Source organism: Lampetra fluviatilis, chromosome 11 (genome assembly GCF_964198595.1).
Source record: "Lampetra fluviatilis chromosome 11, kcLamFluv1.1, whole genome shotgun sequence".
NCBI lineage: Eukaryota > Metazoa > Chordata > Hyperoartia > Petromyzontiformes > Petromyzontidae > Lampetra > Lampetra fluviatilis.
The window spans coordinates 600,679-624,335 of NC_136285.1; the positions used below are offsets into that span (position 1 = coordinate 600,679).

The window sequence follows — 23,657 nt, forward strand, 5'->3', positions numbered from 1 at the left end:
GGAGCAACATATGGTTTCAAGCGCGACGTATGCACAACCCAGCGACGAGACCCAATCTGGACGCGTGCTGTCTGTGGGTTGGGAACCGCAATGAGGCGTACGGGACCATGCCAGGGTTTGTGCAATTTCGGCGAGGTCCCCGGACGTACCTGTGGACAATGAAGCCAGGCTAGGTCCCCAACCTTCCAAGGGCACTCCCCCTCAGACCGTCGCGCATATCGCTCGTTCCGGGCCTGGGCTTTGGCCGTAGCCACGCGGGCATTCTCCCGCGCCTCCGTGACTCGGCGAACCGTGTCCTGGATGTATTCAGGAAGTGGTTTCCGAGGTCCCTTCACCCCAGTTCCCAATTGCACATCCACCGGCGGCACGTTTTCCCGACCATACATAAGGTAAAACGGCGAATATCCTGTAGCCGCATGAGGCGTCATCCTGTACGCCGAAAGCACCCCGGGGATGTGCAGATCCCAATCTGATTGTTGTTCACTCACGGTATGGCAAAGCATGGCAGACAATGTCCTGTTCAGCCGTTCAACCATACCATCCGTCTGCGGATGGTATGGGGATGTCCGTACTTTCTTAGTCCCAAGGCCCGCGCACACTTCCGCCAATAATTTAGAAGAGAAATTCCTGCCCTGGTCCGTGAGGAGTCTCTCAGGCGCCCCCTTATCCATAATATACCCAAACAAAAAGGCGTCGGTAATGGCCGCGGCCGACTGATCGGGCAACGGCCAGGCCATCGGCCAACGGGAGAGGTACTCAACCCCTACCAGCAAATATTTATTACCCCTCGCCGATGGTGGAAAAGGTCCCAATATGTCCAGTGCCACCAATTCATTGACTCGAGACACCTGAATCGACTGGAGAGGCGGCACGTAAGGATGTTTCGGCGGCTTACGTTGTGCACACGCAGGGCACGCGCGCACGTGCCCTACGACATCTGTCGCCATGCCGTGCCAAAAATAATGACGTTGCAACGTCAACAAGGTCTTCTGCACCCCTAAATGTAAGAGAGTGTCACAATGGAGGGTTCTAATCAACTCGAACCGCAAGGACGTTGGTACCACCAGGCGCCAACGTTCCTGGAACCCCTCCCGCCACATAAGCAGACCATCTCGGAGAGCGGTTTGCGGCCCCACAGCCGTACTCGGACTCCCATTGTCCTTAGCAGACCGCTTCCGCAAGGACACCAATGACTCATCCATCATCTGTTCCCGGATCCAGACAGACCGCGGCAGATTCAAAACCCCGTCAGCCGGTCCCGGTTCCATCGGAGTGTCCGACTTCTCGACGGCCAGCGTGAGCGGCTGAGGGGGGTTTGGAATCGGCGAACACCTATGCGTCCCCGACTCACATTTACAAGGGCCGCGCCGCGGTAATCTGGAAAGTGCGTCAGCGTTCGCATGGCGCACACCCTTCCGATGTTGAATTTGGAAGGAAAATTCCTGTAGCGTGTCCAACCAACGTGCCAACTGTCCGGATGGCTGGTCAATTTTAAGGGCATATTGCAAGGCCGCATGATCCGTACGCACAATAAAAGAACGACCGTAGAGGTATGGTCGAAATTGCCGTAGGAAAAAAACAACCGCCAATAGTTCTCTGCGAGTGACACAGTAGCGGGTTTCCGCAGGAGACAAGACTCGGCTACCATACGCCACGACACGCTCTACACCCCCTTTAGACTGTGATAACACCGCCCCAATACCTGTGTCACTCGCGTCCGTATCAAGAATGAATGGGTGATCGAAATCGGGATAATCCAATGTTGGGGCCGTGGCCAATAGATCACGCAGACTCCGAAAGGCCGCCTCCTCCGGCTGTCCCCAAACAAACTTCCGTCCTTTACCCGTAAGGAGATGCAAAGGCCTCGCAATCGTCGCAAAACCCGGCACGAATCTTCGGTAATACGAGGCAAATCCCAAAAACCGCCGAACATCCCCCACGGTGGCCGGAGTCGGCCAATCCCGGACGCACGCCGTCTTTTCCGGATCCGTGGACACTCCCTCAGCGCTCACAATGTGCCCCAAATAGCGGACGGACCGTTGCAGTAGGTGACATTTCTTTGGTTTGAATTTCAATTTGGCAGAACGCATCCTCGTAAACACTGTCTCCAGCCGCGTCAAATGTTCATCGAATGTGCGGCTGAAGACAATGATATCGTCCAAATATATAAGACATGTCTCCCACTGCAACCCCGTCAAAACGAGCTCCATCAATCTTTGAAATGTAGCAGGGGCCGCATTCAATCCCATCGGGAGACAGTTGAATTGAAATAACCCCTGAGGCGTACGGAATGCGGTTTTCTCCCGTGAGGACTCGTCAAGGGGAAGCTGCCAAAATCCCGAAGAGAGGTCCAGTGTGGAAAAGAACTTAGCCCCCGACAATGCGTCGAGGGAGTCATCCATACGCGGCAGAGGGTACGCATCTGCCACCGATATCTTATTCAATTTGCGGAAATCAACACAAAATCGCAATTTGCCATCCTTCTTCTTAACCAAGACGACTGGAGCGCCCCATGGGCTGTTAGATGGCGATATAATGTCCGCAGCCAACATGTCTTCCACTGCCCCCCGTACGTGTTCTCGCTCCGCAGGACTCATCCGATGCGAATTTAATCGAATAGGGGCAGCATCGCCCGTCTCAATGTGATGGTAAAGCAAGGAAGTGCGGCCCAAATCCAAATCATCGGAGCTGAACACATCGGAATATGTCAACAACAATTTACGCAGCGCACCACGTTGCTCCATGGACAGGGAAGAATTTTCGTCACATAATTGAGCAACCCAACGATCATCCGAACTCCTTGGCTCGGAAACCCCAGCAACAACTCCCCGGCTATGTGGACAATCATGGGTCGCAAACGCCGTAGTGGCATGTGCCACAACCGTACCGGCCGGGACACGGACGTTTTCTCCCCCCGCATTAAGCACCTGTAAAAACGGTAATTGATCCGGCCGGACGATGGTCTGTGCCCCCACTAACGCCAACCCGGTTGTTATCGTGGCGGACGGTGACAACAAGACCCCTACTGCTCCTAGCCGATCAGGCAGGGGCTTCCGATACCGCAAGGGTATAAGCATCTGTGTACCAGGTGGGATGTCCACAGATGCGACGGACAGCGCCTGCACTTGTACGGCCGAAGCAGGTCGCCCCCAGGGCGACGGCAGAAACGAGATTTGACGGCCCCCCGGCAGTTCAATACAATTCTCATTGATTTTGATCAAAATGGGCATCTTAGCCAAAAAATCGGTGCCTAACAAACAAGGAACCGCCAAAGATCTCGATATCAACACAACACCCGAGGCCGACACATCCCCAATAGATATCTTAGCATCCACCTGACCCACGATGCCCATGCTACCCCCGTTCGCAGCGACGCACGACCCATAAACCGGACGCACAGCCCCCGACGGAATGCCCAACAGATGGAAAATGACATCCGATATAATAGTCGCAGACGCCCCCGAGTCGACCAAAATGCGCACGTCCACACCTTGTATGGACCCCGGTACAGTGGACGAACCCGTAGCGGCCGCGACAACTCTCCGTGCCAATTTGCGCCACTGCGTAACTGAATGACAAGGCCCCGTCGATGGCGTTTCTTTAACAACAACAATAGGATCGCGCAACACAGGTGGTGGGTGAGGTGGAAAGCCTTGCCGAGTGTCTGGTGCGTGCCGACATGCCTGTTTCGGAGGATCTTTAGCCGACTTGACCGGTGCCGAGGCCTCCTGCTGCGGCGGAGCCGGGAAGCGGGCCCAGCAGTCTCTGGCGTAGTGGCCCCTACGCCCGCAGCGGAAACATTCGGCCTCGTTGCGCCGAAGCGCAGGCCTCGCCTCCTGACGGCCCCGTTCTGGTAGCACCGCGCGCGGTCTCGGCCCGCCGCGTCCCGTCCATGGAGCGGAGGCGGCCGTCAGTTGTTGAGGGCCCCGGTCATCCGGAACATAGACGGCCTGCGCAGGGTTCCATCCCAGCGCATCCCCATCTTTGACGGGCCCCCCCGTCCACGCCGTCACTTGTTTCCAGCGACGGAGGTTGAATTGCGCATCGAGACACTTAGCAGCCATCCGGGAAGTTAGCTTCTCATGCCCACACACAGGCATGGGGATCCCTAGATCCCGAGACAGCTCCAACATTTTCCCTAATATGAGAGGCTCAAGCAGGTCCTGTGGCGTCTCAGGATAAGCTGCCATGGCCAGCTCCAGCACCGCACCCCTGAACGCCACGGGCGACTCCTCTGGTGCTCGTTGTCGTTGAGCGAATCGCCGATGCGCATCATCTGGTGGCTCATAAGCATCGGCCATTTCTTGAAAAACACCACGTAAAGTTGCCTTCTTATCGGTCGCTATGGAACGGAAGAATCGGACAGATTCGTCGTCCAGGAGAGTCGGCAACACCTCCAAAGCCTCCGCATCGGTCCATCTTGCTGTGCGTACCGCCGCCAAGAAGCGGCAGGCGAACGCGCTCCAGTCCCCACCGACGGAAAATTCTTTAACCGTTGTAAGGTGGCGACTCCGACTCCTCTTCCCGCCGTCTTCCAATGGTGGTGGTTGTGATGGCAAATTCAAAATGGCGTCGGCCCGCGGTGTGGCCAAGATGGCGGTTTGGCGCCACGGAGCGCGCAAAATGGCGGCCTCTTGCCGCGTGGGCAATGGCGGCGGCAGGACAGGCAACGTGGCGGCCCGCGGAGCACCACTTGCATCATCCATCGTCCCTGGCGCGACGAGATGGCATAGATGCGCCAGGACGTCCTTAAGTGCCTCCAGTTGTACCGCCATCGCTTGCCATCGTTGATCCGCGTCTGATGATGTCGACGGACCCGCCACCGCGCCAACATCCTCCACTCCCGTTCCCGTGGTCGCCTCAGCCTGGCTCTCCTCCACCACCCCAACAGGATCCGTGGTTGGAAGGAGTTCGTCGTCGTCGGACGAAGAAGCCGATGCAGGCGCCGGATTAACTTTCTTCCTCACTTGTTTCGACATGCCGTTGCACTTCCGACACCAGTGTAATAAACGACTGGACCACGATGTCTGGCTCAGTGTCCTTTATTATTCGGTTCGTGCTGTACACCCACACGGCTGTCTTTACTCTGTAGCTTCTCCACGGTGCTGACTCCAATGTCGGCCCGATCCACAACAGCAGCTCCGCTGCTGTTTCTCTCACACAGCCCCCCTTGGCTGTACTCTCTGCTGCTCTTCTCCCTCCGCAGCTCTCACAGCTTCTTGCTCTCTCTCTCTCTCTCCGCAGCTCCTCCTGGCAGCCACACCGCTGCCTCTAACACGCAGCCCTCCTGGCTGTCTCCTCCCCAGCTGCACACCACTCCGCAGCTTCCTCTTATCTTCGGGGTTGGCTCCCGATCGCCGTCGGCGCCCCCCCTCTCCACACTTGCCCGCGTGGCCTCACTCTTTTCCGCTCACACCCCGACTACCTTCCCCTTCCGGTTTACCCGCTTAAAGCCCCGAACCTTACCCCCACGTCACATGACTCCACCCCCCGTGACGTCACCTCCGGAAGGTCGCTTACGCCCGCATTACAATAGTATGTAGCTGCAGTAACTAAAACCACCACATAAACAACTAAAGTATAAACTACATAGCTTATTGTAGAGTATATTTAGTATAATGATGATACTGAGTTACTAACAGTAATACATTACAATTCTACGTCGTAAAAAATATAATATGCTTCCATCTAAACTTTATTCTCTTACATCACACGAGTCTACACCGTACTATATACTGCCATAGACAAACCCAACATTAAATTATATACTGTATTGCTTTAAACCATTGTAAAATTACACTATGTATTATTATACCCACCCTAATGTATATCACACTGCTGTATATTCACTATACAATTACGATACTATATATTACTTTGTAATACAATGTACAAAGTAGCACTAATCACATACCTGCATTTCCCATATCACCTCCCTTGGATGCTGCTAATCCTGCATAATGCACGGACATAAGTAGTACTAATCACATACCTGGATTTCCCATAAATATGCTAAATTCCTCTTGATATGCAAATTATTTTGTCATGGCGCCCTTCCCCCCCCCCTTCCAACCCAGCTTATATATATGCTCCAAGCACGTGTGCTGTTTCATTCAGACGCTGTCGCCTCGACAGACCTGGTTTCACCTGAGGACGGCTGCTTGCGTTGTGGCCGAAACGTCGTGAGAATTATTTTATTATGTTTTATTTTTATTATTTTATTACTTCCCTTCTACGTGACTTTACCAAAAGAACCAAGAAGATGAATCCCTGCAGTCACGAAAGCTTTAAATCGAAATTTATATCACATTATTTTATTATTCAAATTGATAATAAACTTACATGTGGAACAATTATTGATTAATTATATAACTCATTGATAACTAAATAGAGAAATTGACAATTTAAAACATGAAGTGGGGGGAAATGCTGTTTCTTGTTACATGTTTAGAAATACAACTTAAATCTGATTTTTTTTTATTTTAGTCTTTTTTTAAACATCACTGTCTTGCAAATATATATCTGATTTAAATGTAGTTCTTAAATGATAATAGGTTTTTCCCCTTTTATCTGGAAACAAAACAGGTGTTAAGTTGTTAAAACACCAAACTGAAACCTTTTACGTGGAATCATGTCTGCATTAACAAAATGCAAAAAAAACACACTCTGATAATATATACATTGTATTTGAAACTGATTGGTCCACACTGGGGACAGCTTTCTTTTGAGCCTCGTCTCAAACGGTGTTAGACCAGAGGACGCCAAAAGGCATACAGCACAAAGACAATGCATTATCAGAGTATGAGAGCTCGGGGTAAGCATTTACACCATTGGAACCTCATTTGCCAGTAGCAAAATATGATAATTGGTTTTTTACCCTTTTATCTGGCAATAAAACTGACACCTTGTTTGCATTCCGACTGCAGGTATAGTGGTCAATGCAAACATGACTCCTTGTAAAAAAGGTGTCAGTTTTGTTGCCAGATAAAAGGGTAAAAAACCAATTATAGCATGTACAGTACTGCCCATAGTCCATTCTCGACGTTATAGGGAAGCTTTAAACGACATTAAGTGAATTTGTACCATCTAATATTAAAGACATAACAAACAACGTTGTGTGAAGCAACGTTAAACGAGGACTTACTGTAGATAAATGACCTGCCATATACAGCATGTTGCAAATTTATATTTGTATATGACATAACCTTTGTTGCACAGGACACAAACCTTGAGAATATTGCCAACAAAAACGAATGGCTACTCTAACTTTATTGGAGGCATAGTTCCATCACTGGAGACTGAGACCAGACCTTTCTGAAACCACCATAAGTGCTTTCTACCTAAACAGTCATGCAGCAGATGCTACCCTTGATGTGCCCATCTGTGGTAGCCCAGTCTGCTTTGACCCCATTCCAAGATATCTTGGGGTTATCATGGACAGTAGCCTGACCTTCAAGCCCTAAATAAAACAGAAACTTGCCAACTGTCTCCATATTATTGATCCATTTAGTGGCAGAGTATTGTGCCTTATCCTGGTCCTGGAGCTCATACACAACTACTGGATGCACAATTACATAACGCAATGTACATAGCAACCAGAACAATGAAACACCAATTTTCTTGCTCCTTATTCTGAAGAACCTTCTGCCGCAAAATCTCCAGACATTCAAACTAAAGGTTACGCATTTTCTTGTCAACGGCAACCTGCCCATCAATCTAGACCACAAAAATGTACCGAAATCCTCACCAAACGCGTGGGTTAGGTTCCTGAAAAATACCACGGTAGGCAAATCCGCGGTTAGTAAAGTACAGGGGCCTATGGGAAATAGGGGATTTTGGGAACTACAGCCGCGGTCAGAATCGTCAGAGCCTCACTAAGTTGCCTGTTTATTAACTAAATACCGAATAAAATACAGTACATTGTACAATAACATAATGAAACAAATACACATTACATTCACTTCACATGCCTTTAATATTTACGATGATGACGATGACAATGAGATGATGGGGCAAGGGCTGGTTAGAACGAGAGGGACTGAACCCACCATCTTCCTCCGAGCCACAGACGCAACGCTCCCACCTTCACCACTCACTGCACTCTCCGGGGTCCATGAATCAAAGTAAAATCAAATAACTTTATCGCTGCATGGCGTATTTAATGACGTCACACAATACAATGATGTCATGCTGTGATGCAATGACGTAATATGTCATGTGACTTCCTTAACACCGTGCTTACCCGTGAAAACTCAAATTTCCAGGCCACGGTTCGTAAATTGTAAAAAATAACCCATGTGCATGGAGTGTCAACGATTCAGAGACAGAGTTTCTAGGAAGCACTTTATTAACTTTCACGGTCTCGTCTGCACACTCTCCACTGTAGTTCAACCTAGCCTGTACATGTTGTGCAGTACGACCACGAGGAGACGGGATTAACTATAAGGGCTGTTGCCGTTTATTAACACTGTTCCACACAAGACTGTAACTCACACCAGAGGTAGGTGCTCTCTCTTCTTGGTCCTTACCCTGGACCCCCGAGCTCTGTATTGTCCTACCCTCGGCTGCCCGGCAACGAGAAGGGAGAACCCTCTTTCTCTCAGCCGATTTTTACTGATTACTCGGGGCCCTGCTCCCGGCTATCCCTTGGCTCTCCCACTCGTCTGCACGGGACGGGGGTTCATCCAACACCGCCCGGCGATGAGTAGGGAGAGCCCTCTTCCAGCCGATTCTTGCCCTGGCGCCCCACAATGACCCCACCTTCGTCACGGGTCCCCCTTAAGTACCCCTTTGGTGTCTCCTTCCTCTAGCTCAGACCCGCCTTTGTTCCCGAAGGTACAGCCCTCTTGACATGACGTAATCCTAGGCTGTCAACTCGCTCGCACCTTCCTCTGTTCGCTCATGGTTGCTCACACTACTCTACAATAACACTAGCTGTCTAACTGACGGCGCTGACTGAGATAGCCAACTACTATCCTTCGTAGCGCAATATCTCACGGAGACGTTTAGCAATGACAGCGACGAGACGATAGCAAGGACGAGATGAGTCCATTCCCAGAACCGGCAGCCTCGAGCCCCTGCTCTCGGCTCATTTTATGCTCCCAGCGTGGCCTGGCTCCGCCCTGACCACGCCTCTCTTCTCGAACCCACTAGCAGGTTCCAGGGGCCTCCAGACGGGGTCCTCCATGACCCTTACCCTAGTTCCTCCTCTCTGCCCACACTGTGTACGCCCTTACCGGGGTGTGTACTATCTGTCCACCACATGCCGCTGCTGTCCACCAGCCAGCGTTATTACACTACATATATATGAAATGGCGGAATGCAATTCCATGGTTAGCGAGTAATTTCTGTACTTTGACACCAACTCAAATCCAAATTCCCCTTTTAGGATTGTGATATGACATCCTAGATTCTCACTCGGATCTGGAATAACGCTGGAAAACAGTGGAACAACATAGTCATCCATTATAAACTTGCCATTTGAGAACCAAACATCGCACATCCTGGCTTTCACATACCTCAAAGATACCAGTATAGCCATGAACTACTGACATTAATATTGCCCTATAATGTAAACATAAAAAATTCTGGCTGACCACTGGTTAATACTACGGGTGAATTAACCAAAACATACATGCTCTCTGCTGCACGATGGGTGTTAAAGATACCGTGACATTGTTGTAAAAGAGAAGGCCATTGTGTACCAGTTTCACGGTCCACATTTGCCAAATTCAAACCATTGCAGTGTAAATGACTCCGTTGGAATTTCTCACAGCAAAATCTCCCTCAACTGTGAAACTACTGCAAAATGTGCCTTTGTGATATGTATGTATATTGGACTTGTTTCATGCTGTACATAGCCAACAGTGCTAATCAGAGGTGCGGGAGAAGAACAACCTAGCCATAAAAAAATAATGGCACAAATACCAAATGTACTCAATTATTAAGTGTTGTGAATGTTTTTTTTGCATAGAGATGCCACAAGGACGCTTGGGTTGGTTTGATGGGAAGAGGCGGCGAAAGAGAGATATCGGTGATGAAGGAGGCGTTGAGGCAGCATACCGCATGAATGTGTGTACCAGGTGTGTCTCAGCAGTAGCAGGGTGTATGCTGTGCTCATTTCTTGAAGAAATAATAATGAACCCATTCTTGCATTTTGCGTGCCTTCTGCTCCCCGTCAGCATCAGATAATAATTAGATTATTTAACGCCTTGCATGGAATCTCAATGTGCTTTCAATCTCAATATCCTATTTTGTCATTGAAAATGAGTGCCGGTAAATCATGGTCAATGTGCCAAATTTGAAAAAAAAACTCGCAGTTTTCTCAATTGGGATTGCACATAGCAATCATCGGCAAACTGCTGGCAGACTCATTCCCGCTTGCAGGTCAAGTGTTTAGTCCCCTTGTGTAACACAGGGACCGCTGCCACTGGATGTGCCCATTGCCCATTCCCTCCCTCACCCCTCCACTACTTACCATCCCTCCCCTGCCGTTTTCTGACCTCTGTTCCCTCTGTTGTGGTCACTCATTCCTCTGCCCTTGCACGCCCCTGCCATCTAAATCAGTTTATTTTTGTTTCCGCTTTTAAACTTTGTAAAGCTCCTTGAGCTAAAGTACTCTATGAAATAATATAGACTATGCAGAATGTATAACTTGGTGAAAAGTTTAATCATTTTGAAGATAATTTTGCAGTTGCTTCATTCGTTTATTGTGTGATGCAGATATAAGCCACGAAAAGATGAAATTTCAAATGAATCAGGAATGACGATATTAGAAGTGAACATGTTAACTGGATTTATTCCAGATAAAAATGACCTTGTCCAGGTAAGACACACACACGTAACATTATGCCGAGAAAGCTGTTATTGTAAATTAGTGGACATTTGTAATGTTAACAAGGCAGGATTCCCAGATAAGCACAGAATATAGGACACCGAACATCACATTTGGATGCAGCATCCTTCAGCATGGACAGATAACACACTTTTGGAGACCGAGTAAAAGGTTGACAACTATATATGGCTCACATTTTAATTCTATCCTTTTTAAAGGATAACAATTGACAATGTTTGGGTGAGCAGGGTGGAGTAGGGGTAACACTCGTGCCTCACAGCAAAGAAGGCCCTGGGTTTGATTCCCGACTTGGGTGCCTTCTACGTGCAGTTTGTTCTACCGCTGTTTCTGTAAAGTGTGAGTGTGCACAAAATGTGTGTAAAACTGTGAGGATGTGATTGGTGCGAGTGTGTAGAGTTCGTATGTTCTCCCCCTGTTCTGCATAGGTTTTCTCCGGGTTCTCCAGTTTGCCCCCATAGCTAAAACTGCTATTGGCCTGATATCCCAATGCTGATAAATTACCTGCAAATGACTCTACTTGAATTATATGTAACATGATTGCCCCTAATGTAACAAAAAATGGCAGAACTCACCTGAAAAAAGTATTGAGATTCTTGAAGTTTTTTGGTTAAACAAACACAAATTAAGATAACTAACATCGCTTTGTATATATTTGCTATAAATACTCCCTTTCCAAAGCCAACTTTGCAGGCGACTCACTGTCCCTGTTCAACTGTCTTTTTTCCCCTCTGCCTACGACTGTCTATTTATAAAGAAAATATGCTAGTGTGTCAGTACAGCCCGTGGCTGCATATAGACACGATATAAGTATAAACAAAACCAAAACAAATTGGACCAGGTTTGCCCTTCTAGAGGTAATTAGCAGTCGGGCATACAAACCCAGTATTGCTTGTTTACGATATGTTATAGTATATGAAATGCCCTTTCTCGACATGGACCATCACTGCCCAATAATGGCTCACAGACAAAAATATAACATGGTTTTTGCATGCATTATCATGATTCATAAATATGTTTTGGGTGAGGCCACGTAAAGATTTGCCCAAAATGCGTAGCATTAAGACCCACCACCCAACAGTCAAATAAATGTAACTGCCAGTTAAGCGTTTACCTTTTCAATTGCGATTGCTTCAGCTCATTGGTAAGTTTAAAATATTTCTTACAGCCAGATTTAGAGTTACTGTAAGTACAAGTTTAGCTGTCATAATTGCTCTTTGAATTACAGGTGAGCTGAACAAATTATAATTGATGTGTTAAACGCTTGTATACATGACGATTAAGTTGCTTGGCTATGTTTGGTGGTGGAGGGGTTCATGACAAATTTGGGAAGTTAATTCCGTGGCTTCACACAATATTTTATTGAACCAGACTAAGAGATATGTTATTTCTATGTGGAGATAGAGAATGGAAATTGGTTTATTTTATTATGATTTTTGTTTACCCAGAAACGCCCCACTGAGTCTCAAGACTCTGTAAGGGATATTAAAACCCACCACCACCTGACACAACCAACTAGTAAGGGTTTTCACGTAAACAGAACATGCCAAATCGTCACTAGTACAGCACACCGGTGTGTAGGAGAGCCAAGCCACAACATTTACAATCTGAGTATGACGTTTCACAGGTAATTACACCGAGTTTCATATTGTCCTTCCTCTCTATTGTCTGTATTAAAATAGCCGTACCAACAATAATCCCAATTGATCTATCAATGGGCCCGCATAATGCGCATGCATCATGTACGTAGAAGTTTGGTCACCACATCTACGCCTCTATATAAGGAACGAAACAGGTGGACTTTGCCAGATGAAGCTAGTTGTAATTACTGGCGAAACGTCGTACTCAGATTGCAAATGTTGTGGCTTGACTCTCCAACACACCGGTGTGCTGTACTAGTGTAGTGGATTCAACTGAGTCACAGACTTTCTCTTTGGAGGCACATTTATTTTCACCAACACATGACACAAAAGGGTTTCTGCCCTTTCACCAGATAACCTATGGTGGTGGACCACCAGGCTAAATATGCTAATCACACTGGGAGTTAGCTACCACGAATGGGACCCTGGCTTGGGTCCTCGCCACGTGTTGGTGACTTCTTCTTGGACGACGTAGAACGTCGATTGTAGATCTTCAGGTGACAGGAGCAACGCTGAACCCCAGTCCCTGTAGGGACCCCGCTTATATGCCTCCGGGCCGTGGCTGGCGCCGCCCTTGGCCATGCCCACCTTCGAGAGAGCTCTGGCTCTCTTCCAACCTTTCCCGTCGGATCTTACCCAGTCACGTGACCACCCCCTAACCCCCACTTGGGGCATCTGTGTAGATCTTACTTGTCACGTGACTTCCAGGATCAATCAGAGTGCAATGGCCCAGGGTAACCTCTTCCCATGGCCTCAGTCGGCAGTCAATGTGTTATCCGGAATTACATTTGTATTCAAAGTATTATCCAGAATGCTCTACAAGTGAAGTTTTATGCGAAAATGTTTACAGACACCTTGTCGGTATGAAGCCAAATGTGCAATGGTTGTCAGTTCTCACTGGTCTCACATGTTGCTGTGTGCTCTGCTTGCATACATTTACAGCTTAAGAATGCTGTAGACAAGTACATCAGTAATTATGAGATCACGGACTCAGTGCTCATTATATATTTGGATACGGTAAGCCATTCATTTCAGTTGTTACCTACTGTCTTTATGCATAATTTGCAAAAGTAAGGCATTTGCTCAATATTGGTTAATATCTGTGTGTCCTGAACTGCCAGGCATGAGCTTAAAGCTTGTTGTTAGTGGTGACATGGTACAGCAATAGTGGTTCGTGGATTGAATCCAATAGGCTGTCCTCGTTAATAATGCGATGTATCTTTATTGTAAAATACTATTTGCCATCTGTATCACAGTAGATGTTAAAGATTCCGTGACATCATTAGCAAGAGTAGGTCATTGTGTTCTGGTGTCATGGTCCTAATTTGAAAACTTTCCCACAAATGACTCAATGAGGATTACACATGGCAGGCATTGCTGCCTACTGGCAGACATGCCTGCTTACAGGACAAGTGCCGAGTCACCTTGTGCCACACACACAAGGTAACTGGGGATGCCCTTTCAAATGGTTTTAAATATGTCTCAAATACTCTTTGGTTCTTTCGGTAAAGTCACGTAGGTAAAAATAAAATAAAACAAATCACGACATTTCGATCGCAATACAAGCGAATTTCATCAGGTGGGGTCAACCACAGCAAGAAAATGCTGAAGTCGGTGGGAGAGCTGCCGTGGCAAGAGGTTATATAGGTAAGAGGTGGGGGGAGGAGGCAAGGGGGTAGAGAGAGATAAGGGGGGTGTGGGGTAGGGGGAGGGGGGCCGCATGGGCGCTCGGAAAAGGACGTGAGGTTGGGGGGGGGGGGAGTGGGCGGGGCTAGAAGTGGATAGGTGGTGGAAGAACAGAGAGAATGTGAGGCTGGGGGGGGAGGGAAGTGGGTGGGGCTAGTAGTAAACCGGCAGGTACGATGGAAACAACAACAACATCCTTCAAATGATTGTTCAATTTGTATCCATCTCGATTGAAGTTTTGTCTATTTATGTATTTGGATGGCTTCATGAACAAACCTTTGATATTAGCCCGAAGGTTTGCAGAGTACCTTGGTCTCGGAAAAAACAATATCATGCGAGCCCACAGTGTTATAACAATGGTCAGCTACGGCAGAGGTACTGGTTCTGCCATGTTTCAGATCTGCCTTGTGTTCACGACCATGGTCCGAGACATGTAGTTTTGTTTCCCCAATGTAACTGCTACTCCAGGATATTGCATGTCAGAAATAACCTCCTTCACAGATGGGATTAGATCACAGATTGTGTACTGTATTGAATCGGACCTGGATCTTGTGTTTGTTTAAGATTTTGTAAATATTTTTGGTAACACCTGCTATGTATGGTAAAGTGATGGTTTTTTGGTCCGAGTACCCATTCCTCTTGAGGGCTTGATGTACGTGTTCCAGTTCACTGGCTAGGTGGTGTTGGTCGGAGATGCAGTGGGCCAATTGTCCGGACGGTTATTCCAATTTTAGCGAGTATTGCAAGGCAGCGTGGTCAGTGCGAACGAGGGATTTTCTACCATACAGGTACGGCCGGTACTGGCGAACAAAATGGACGATCGCCAGCAACTCCCGACGCAATAGCGCGTTTCGGCGGGAGACAAAACCATGCTGCCATATGCCACCACCTGTTCAACACCGTCCTTCCGCTGCGACAAAACAGCACCGATGCTGGTGTCGCTAGCATCCGTGTCCAGGGTGAATGGTTGGGAAAATCAGGGTAGTCGAGTGTCGGCGCGGTGGCCAAGCGATCCCGGAGAGACTGGAAAGCGAGTTCCTCTTCCGGACCCCATTTGAATCTCTGATAATTTCCCGTCAGGACATGCAGAGGTTTTGCCAATGTCGTGAAATTCTTAACAAACCGGCGGTAATAGGATACAAAGCATATGAACCGCCGCACATCACCCACAGAAGTGGGCGTCGGCCACTCACGAACACACGACGTCTTTTGAGGGTCAGTGGACACACAGCTAGAGCTGACGATGTGTCCGAGGTAGCAGACAGAACGTTGCAACAAATGGCATTTTTTGGTTTAAATTTGAGGTTGGCCGATCGCATTCTTTGAAAGACAGCCTCCAGCCGTTGAAGGTGTTCCTCGAAGGTGCGACTGAATACAATAACGTCGTCCAAATATATGAGGCACGTCTCCCACTGTAGCCCCGCCAGCACCAACTCCATCAGGTGCTGGAATGTCACCGGCGCGGCATTCAAGCCCATGGGTAGGCGGTTAAATTCAAACAAGCCCTGCAGCATGCGAAACGCCGTTTTCGGCTTCGACGCATAATCCTGATGAGAGGTCGAGAGTAGAAAAGAAAATGGCCCCCGACAAGGCGTCCAACGAATTGTCCATCTGTGGCAGGGGTACGCGTCTGCCACGGATATTTTATTCAACCGGCGAAAGTCAACACAGAACCTCAATCCGCCGTCCTTTTTTTTTAACCAATACCACCGGTGCGCCCCAAGGGCTGTTGGACGGCGAAATAATGTCGGCCGCCAACATGTCGTCCACCTCGCCACGCACGTGCTCCCTTTCCGCAGGGCTCATGTGGTGCAGGTGCATACATATCGGTCCTGCCGCACCGGTGTCAGTATGGTGTGACAAGAGCGAGGTGTGGCCCAAATCAAAATCATCTTTACTGAAGACGTCGGCGTATTTTGACAATAGTGAACACAATGCGTTCCGCTGCTTGGATGACAAAGACGTATTCTCGCGGCACAATTCGGCGATCCATCAATCGTCCGAATGAGTGGCCCGAGATACGCCGGCAGCCATTACTCTAGGTTGGTCCCCATCCAGGCTAGTAAAGTCGGTAGTGGCATGGGCCAATACCGCACCTGCCGGGACGACCACTCGTTCCGGGCCCCCATTCAACACTTGTAAGAACGGGGCCTGCCCAGCCCGAACAATAGTCTGAGCCGCGACAAGGGAGAAGGCCTTAGCCACGGAGTTCGACGGGGACAGTAACACACCTGTCGCCCCATCCGCGGCCTCCAACCGCTTCCGGTAGTGCAGCAGGATGAGCATCTGTGTACCCGGGGGTATTTCCACAGTGACATCGGCCAACGCGTGAACGGCGTTCCCTGGAGGTGGCCGGCCCCACCAGGGACGGCAAGAAGGACATCCTAATGCCCCCAGGCATCTCTAAACAACCTTGATCCACAAGGATTTTGACAGGCATCCGACTAAGAAAATCGGTACCCAGCGATCGCGAAATAAGAACCGAACTTGATGCGGCAACATTCCCAATGGCAATGTGGACATCCACCTGTCCTATGATACCCATGCCACCCCCATTAGCAGCAATGCATGCATCGTTAGCTCGTTGGACCCGCGACACAGGGATGGATAATAGATGAAAAATCACATTGGAAATTATGGTTGCCGACGCACCGGTATTCACCAAAACATGCACGTCTACCCCTTGAATCATGCCCGGCACCGTGGAGGACCCCGATGCGGCTGCAATCACCCTTCGAGCCAATTTTTTCCACTGCGTAACCGTGTGTGGTACCGAATCAGCATGCCGACATTTAACATCAGATAACCCTACGGGGGTGCAAGTGGATGCGTGAGGTGTTTGGACCTGCCGGGTGCCCTATGCGTGCCAACTCGCCCGAGAATAATGTCGATCCGCGTCTGGTGGAGGAGATGGAGGAAGGCCCGACGAGAGCCGCGGGGGTTGGAACCGGCGCCGACAATCGCGGGCGAAGTGGCCCAGTCGGCCACACTTGAAACATGTGGCGGCCGCCCGACAATCGGTCGCCTTGGCCCCCGCTCATGACCGCCCGTCCCCGTCCCGCTGCATGTCCCGCTGGCGTTACGGGGTCCAGCGAGGAGCAGCAACCACCAACTCGTCGTCGCTGGACTCGTCCGGGATGTGCACGACGCGACGTGGAGCCCATACCAGCGCTTCACCATCCTTTTTGGGGTCCCCCGTCCAAGCCGCCATCTGGTCCCAACGTCGCAAGTTGTACTTGGCATCTAAACATCGCGCCGCCCAACAAGACGTCAGCGGCTCATGGCCGCACACCGGCAGCGAAATGTTTAACTCCTGCGACAGTTCAATCATTCTTGCAAGAATGAGAAGGTCCAGGAGATCGGCGGAGGACTCGGGGTAGGCGGCCATAGCGAGCTCTAATAGCGCACCACGGTACACCAAAGGTGTTTCTTCCGGTCCTCGACGTCGCTGCATACATTTTTTATGAGCAGCCGATGGTGGCTCGTAAAATTCCGCCATTTCAGCGAAGGCGTCCTTTAGCGTCTTCTTCCTACTCGCCGGGATGGAGTGGAAAACAGTCAAGGACACGTCGTCCAATAGCGTAGGTAGAGCCTCTAGTGCCTCGGACTCCGTCCACCGCACCGATCGGAAGGCGGATTCGAATCTCCACATAAATGTGCTCCAGTCGCCTCCGGCGACGAATTCTTTAATGTGAGGAAGGCGATGGCTGCGGCCACTGTCGGAGTCCTTGGGCGTACCCGTTCCCGCCACCCGCGCAGCACGCTGCTCCACCAAGATGGCGGCCGCCGGCAGCGTGGCAGCGGCCCCGCCCAAGATGGCGGCCTCCTCCTCCGCAGCAGGTGTAATGGCGGATGCAGCCCCCCGTTGGAGATCAAGGTCGTCCGCACTCGGATGCGTCCCACGAGGCCGACCCAGGGTGGCAGGCGACGCGACCACCATCACGAGATTGAGCATCACCGCACGGAGAGACTCTATCTGTTCCGCCACTCGTCGCCACCCTTCGTCCGCAGCTGGAAACACCTCCGCATCGGCCTGTCGTTTTTGCGCGGCGTCGGGGAGAGCAGCAGTCGGCGGCAGCGGTCCCGTTGCACCCAGCAGCTCGTCCTCGTCCGCATCGTCTTCCTCTTCCGATGGCGGGTCGGGTGGGTTCCTTTTTTTTAGGTGCTTGGACATCTTGGATGATGGTCCAAACGGTCTCAAAATTTACTTCTGACACCAATGTAATAAAGGTCGTTGAGACAACTTCTGGAATTCAGTATTTTTTATTAAGTTTCTTTCACAGCTTCTCACTATACTCATTTCTCTGCTCTATAGCTCCTTCACGCTGTTGGCAGACAGTGTGAGAGGGAGAGGGAGGGAGAGAGAGGGAGAGAGAGAGACTGTCGCGGCCCGCTACGTGGCAGGCTCCGGACCTCCGCACCCGCATGGCTTCCACCTTCGTTCCTTCCAGCTCTGACCACGTGCTGTCCGTCCCCACCCCTTTTAATTCCTGGCCCACGTGGTGCCTCGCAGCCAATCCTCGGCCACCTCCCTGGAACCTTCCAGAGCCCATCCTCCGGCCCCAGGGCCACGCCCCTAACTCGCCTCCCCATTGGTTGCGGCTGAAGCCAGCAGAGCCAATCATTATCATCCAGGTGTAACTAATTAATCATCCAGGTGTAACTAATTAATCTTCCAGGTGTAACCCATTTATCATCCAGGTGTAACCTCACATTACACAAGTAAGCCATTGGGTACAGGCGGCATTGTTCAAATTTGGAAAATTCTAAATATTGCCCTCGAATTACTCAATTGGGATTACAGATTATAAGCTACTGCAGATTATTATGAAACAGTGCTTTCCTTCATGAGAGCCCTGCATTATTAGAAGTGTCAATACCAAATGTGTATTTAATTATTATTACATTATTAAAGTCAGTGTGCATTGTATCATGCATTAGTGTTGTGTGCGATTGCTTTGTTGCAGGTTCCCAGCACAGAGGATTACTGCTTTGCTTTCAAGGTCAAGCAAATGCTGAAATCGGATATGATTCAACCCGTGACTGCTTCTGTTTACGACTACTACAGCCCACGTAAGTACACAGACATGGTCAAGAATACGCTTCAAGTTGCATAGCAGGCTGGTGCAGTGGCAACAGCCAGCAAGAAGGACGTGCCAAGTAAACATGGAACATTGGGCCAACGGTTCCGTGTCTGTGTCGGGTGTCACTATACTAGTGTAGTGTTGTACAGACGGACTCTTCAACGTCTTTTGTAGCACACACTTTTATTCGTCTTATGAACACAGTCCCTATGCACTGAGGGGTATACGGTCCCCTCACCCTTTACACTCAGAACGTACAAGCCTCCGCACCCTACAGGCTACTTAATATCCCGCTCTTTCAATGTCCTCTGACTGGACCTAGGGAGATGTCTCCCCGACCACTGGTTACTCTGAACCCTAGCCCTTATAAGGGCTGGAGGGCTTGGTCCAGGGTCCTAGGCTTCTTCCGCCGTCTTGGGTCTTCGTGTAGTCGAACTCCCCGAGAGCTCTGAGCGCTCTGGCTTTATACTTGTTCGTGGCCGGGTTGTCCAATCCCCGGCTACCTTGTGGAACCCTGTGATTGGTCGTTCCCAATCTGCTTTTCGATCCCAATTCACCCTATCTGACCCTGACCGTTTGGTCGCGCGGGAAAACCTTTTTTACGGTCAGCTCTCACAGCTTGTGAGACCCTGACCGTTAGTTTGAGCGGGAAAACCTTGTTAACGATTTGCTCTCCCAGTTTGTGAACATCGAGTAGTTAACTCTACTACACTAGTATAGACATTGAAGGGCATTGGCCCATTCCTGACTGAAAGGCGCCTTTCGTGTGTGGATTTTCGCTCCCTGTACTACTGGGTTTACTCTGGATTCTCCGATTTCCTCCCATAGATAAAAACAACACATACAATGTAACTGGTATTGGCCAAATATCCCAATGCTGAAATATTACCTACAAATCATTCATTTGAGGAAACACATAGCAACATCACCCTTGACTGTAATAACTTGGCAGTACTTTCCTGAAAAACATTTTAAGACGCATTTAAGCTTTCCTTGTTAATTAGCATACTAATAATTATACATACAAATGTACATATATTTATATGAACCTCTTCTTTCTTCATCGTCTTGATACTGGCGAAAAGGATCGTATATATATTATTGTTTATATTTTCATGCTTACTTAATATTGCAGTTCTTTTTATTTTGAGGGACAGATATTGGTAATGAAACATATTGTCTGATAATTTAGCATGTTAAATGGTAATCAGTTTAGATCCACATACATACGTGTCTGCTATTCAACATCTGCTTATAAAAACGTTTGTGCAATTTCCACTCCACTGGAAAATAGTGTTTTATAATTTATCCAAATAGAAGTCAATGTAGATTATATCTTAAAGTCAATGTAGATTATATCTTAATATTCGCAGGTTTATAATTACGGCTTTGCTTATTCAAGACTAATATATTGTAGCGCTTACGGAGTTGTATTTAAACATTCGCGGCCATATCTCGCGAAAACCCGACAGTTGTACACGCGGCGTGGACGGTGAGAGCATGAAAGACACTTCTCTCACAGTCTGCTGCACTATTTACACGAGTGCTTTCCTTTACATTTTTAGGGAATTGCGTTCACTGTATAATATGTATTTAGTTATTTATATTTGCCCTTTTAAATACATGTATGTTCATCATTATCAAAGATAAGTTAAATAACATAATAATGATATACAATGTATTTATTTATATGTTTATACAGTATATGTTTAGGATTAAACATTATATAGTGTATGCCCCCCAATCATATTTTACACATCAGCTTTAGGTATTAATATTCGTGGATTTAACCGTGTCATTCTCCAGGAACGTGTATCACTCACGAATATGAAGGGGTTACTGTGTCTCTTCTATCGTTCTGCCCTTACGGAAGGAGGTGTTTTTGATTACCTCTGCTTGTAACAACAGGGGATGTATCATGGGACCATTTTGCCAGTATCAAAGTGTGAGAAGTAAGAATAGGTTTTACCCTTTCTGGCAATACAACGGGTGTAAGATGTTCAAACATCAAATAGATACCTTTTGCAAGGAATAAAGTCTGCATTAACCAAACATACTTGTGGGGACCACATAAAACAAGCATGCTCTGATAATATATACATTGCCTTTGAAACTGATTGACCTAACCAGAGACAGCCTTCTTTATGGCCTAGTCTCACCAGTGTCAGAACAGAGAACGCCAACAGGCGAACAGTACAAAGACAATGCACGTATCAGAGCATTTGTAGCTCAGGGTGAACAGCTATATCATGGGACCTTTTTGCGAGTATCAAAGTATGAGAAATAAGAATAGGGTTTACCTTTTCTGGCAATGAAACAAAAAATATTTAAGTTGAATGTTATCTGTCACTAGAAATGCCAAATTTGAAAGTAAACATTTCAGTGTTCTTGCATTGAGTCTGCTTCTCCAGAAAGCTAAACATAATCATATAGGACACAAAACGCCAAATAGTTACTACTTCAGCCCACCGATGTGTTGAAGAGTGAATCCACAACATTTACAATCGGAGTACGACGTTTTGCTGGTAATTACTTCCAGCATCATCGGGCAATTTGTGTTTTGTTTATGTGACAAATCCCTTACTGATTAGCCATGTCGGATGGTGGAGGGTTTCGACGCAGCTATGCTTATGCGATCTAACCCAAAAACCTTTATTATGAATATTGGTCGCGAAAGCCTACATTTTAAACTAACAATAATCTAGGGCTTACCAAATAAATGACATTTATTGTCAAATAAGTCCAAGGTGAGTAAATGAGCAGAGTTGTTTCAAGCCTTTAGCAGTGACCCATCCTGGTGGGTCAGTGGCAGAGCGAGTGGTGCACAATTGGAAGTTGCAAGTTCCCATCCTGGTTGGGGGTTGACCGAGCCCATCATCCCTCCAGGGTCAATAAATAGGTACCACTTTGTGGGGAAGCCAACAGTGGTTGTCGAATGAATAATTTGTCCACGTTTTTATTATATATGACGTTTATTTGCCCAGGAATGCCTTGCTGAGTCTCTCTTTTTCAGGATGATCCTGCCAAGTATTCACAGTAGGGAGTGATGATTGTTGCGAATATTCCAATTGAATAGTTTGTGGATCATTTGTCAAATTAGGAATATGACAGAACACATTGGCCTGATCTTATGAATGAACGTGAAATGTATTCTACTTGCTCAGGGTTGTAAACAGATGATCACTGTCTCAATGCTTATTTCAGCAGAAAATTATTTAGACTTTAGACTTTGTGAGCATTTATCAAAGTAAATGTTTGTACTCAGCCTAAGAGCCTTACGGGCACACACAGTCATAGGGAAGGTAAATATATTCCAACAACAACTAAGTATTGCAAATATCCCTCAAAGGGACCATTTGATGGGGACTCACAAATCTCCAAGTAGAGATGAGTTGTGCACAGACCAATTGTACACTGGCTACATTTACCCTGATGACGATGTAAACCCTGATGACTGAAAATTCCAATCGCTATTGTTAATTTTCTTTTCAGAGGACAAATGCACCAGATTTTATAACTTACCTGGGGGATATGTTCAACTGTCCCCGATTTGTCAAAATGATCTCTGCCAGTGTGTGGAGGGTGAGTATGCTCTGCCTTTGCTTTTATATGCTACATATCAAATGATTAACTTAACACGTCCATTTTCTAAGCCAATGTTACGTTTCGTCATAAGATTTATTTTGTGTTGGCTAATACGTAACGGTCTGACCAAATTAGTACCGTAACACCCTCCACTACTCGACATAGCCAAACAAATTAAATTGGCACGTGTGTAGTGTGGTAAAATACGCGGTGTGCATTGCTGGCCGAGGGCAACCGAGGGCAGGCAGGTGCGCGTGTGCCACGTAAGGTTGCACGAGCAAACCTCCACCTCATTAACGGGAGAATCGGGTGCAGACGGGGTCGGCCCGGGTTTGTACGCTGGCACTGGAGGTGCTGCCTGGGAGACTGCGATAAGGGGTGATTAATGGCCTGACAGGCGCCAGCCTGTCTGGCCCTAAAGAGACACAAGGGAGGAGCTGGATAATTGAGAGGAGGATATAAGGAGGTGCGGGAGAGCAGAGCAGGAGTTCGGGTTGCTGGGACCAAGGTGAAGACATCTCGCCGCTGCTGCTCAAGCCAGGACGGACCTCAACCCTCACGAGTCGCCGAGCGGGTGATGGTTGATCCCCCCGCCCGGATCGGAAGAGTGAGTGGGTCTGAGGGAACGTAGAGCGAGGGCAGCAGCGCAGAGGGAGAGCAGCGCGAAGCCTCTGTGTGAGCGAAGCTCTGCGTGAGCAAAGCTATGTGAACAAAGCCTCTGTGTGAGCTAAGCTGGTTGCAGCCTATATGTGAGCGCTGCTGTGTGCAAGCTCTGTGTGAGTGCAGCTGCGTGCAAGCCCTATGTGAGCT

The 23,657-nt window shown here is 48.3% G+C and overlaps 1 protein-coding gene across 1 annotated transcript in view; it reads left to right on the plus strand.

Moving 5' to 3' along the window:
• Nucleotides 1-23,657, plus strand: part of LOC144934672 (complement C3-like) — a 332,072-nt gene that overhangs the window by 276,841 nt on the left and 31,574 nt on the right. Inside the window, exons 32-36 of the mRNA XM_078860722.1 lie at nucleotides 9,974-10,082; nucleotides 10,723-10,825; nucleotides 13,435-13,509; nucleotides 19,146-19,251; nucleotides 22,755-22,844. Coding sequence (XP_078716848.1) covers nucleotides 9,974-10,082; nucleotides 10,723-10,825; nucleotides 13,435-13,509; nucleotides 19,146-19,251; nucleotides 22,755-22,844 — 483 coding nt within the window. The remainder of the gene's footprint in view (nucleotides 1-9,973; nucleotides 10,083-10,722; nucleotides 10,826-13,434; nucleotides 13,510-19,145; nucleotides 19,252-22,754; nucleotides 22,845-23,657) is intronic.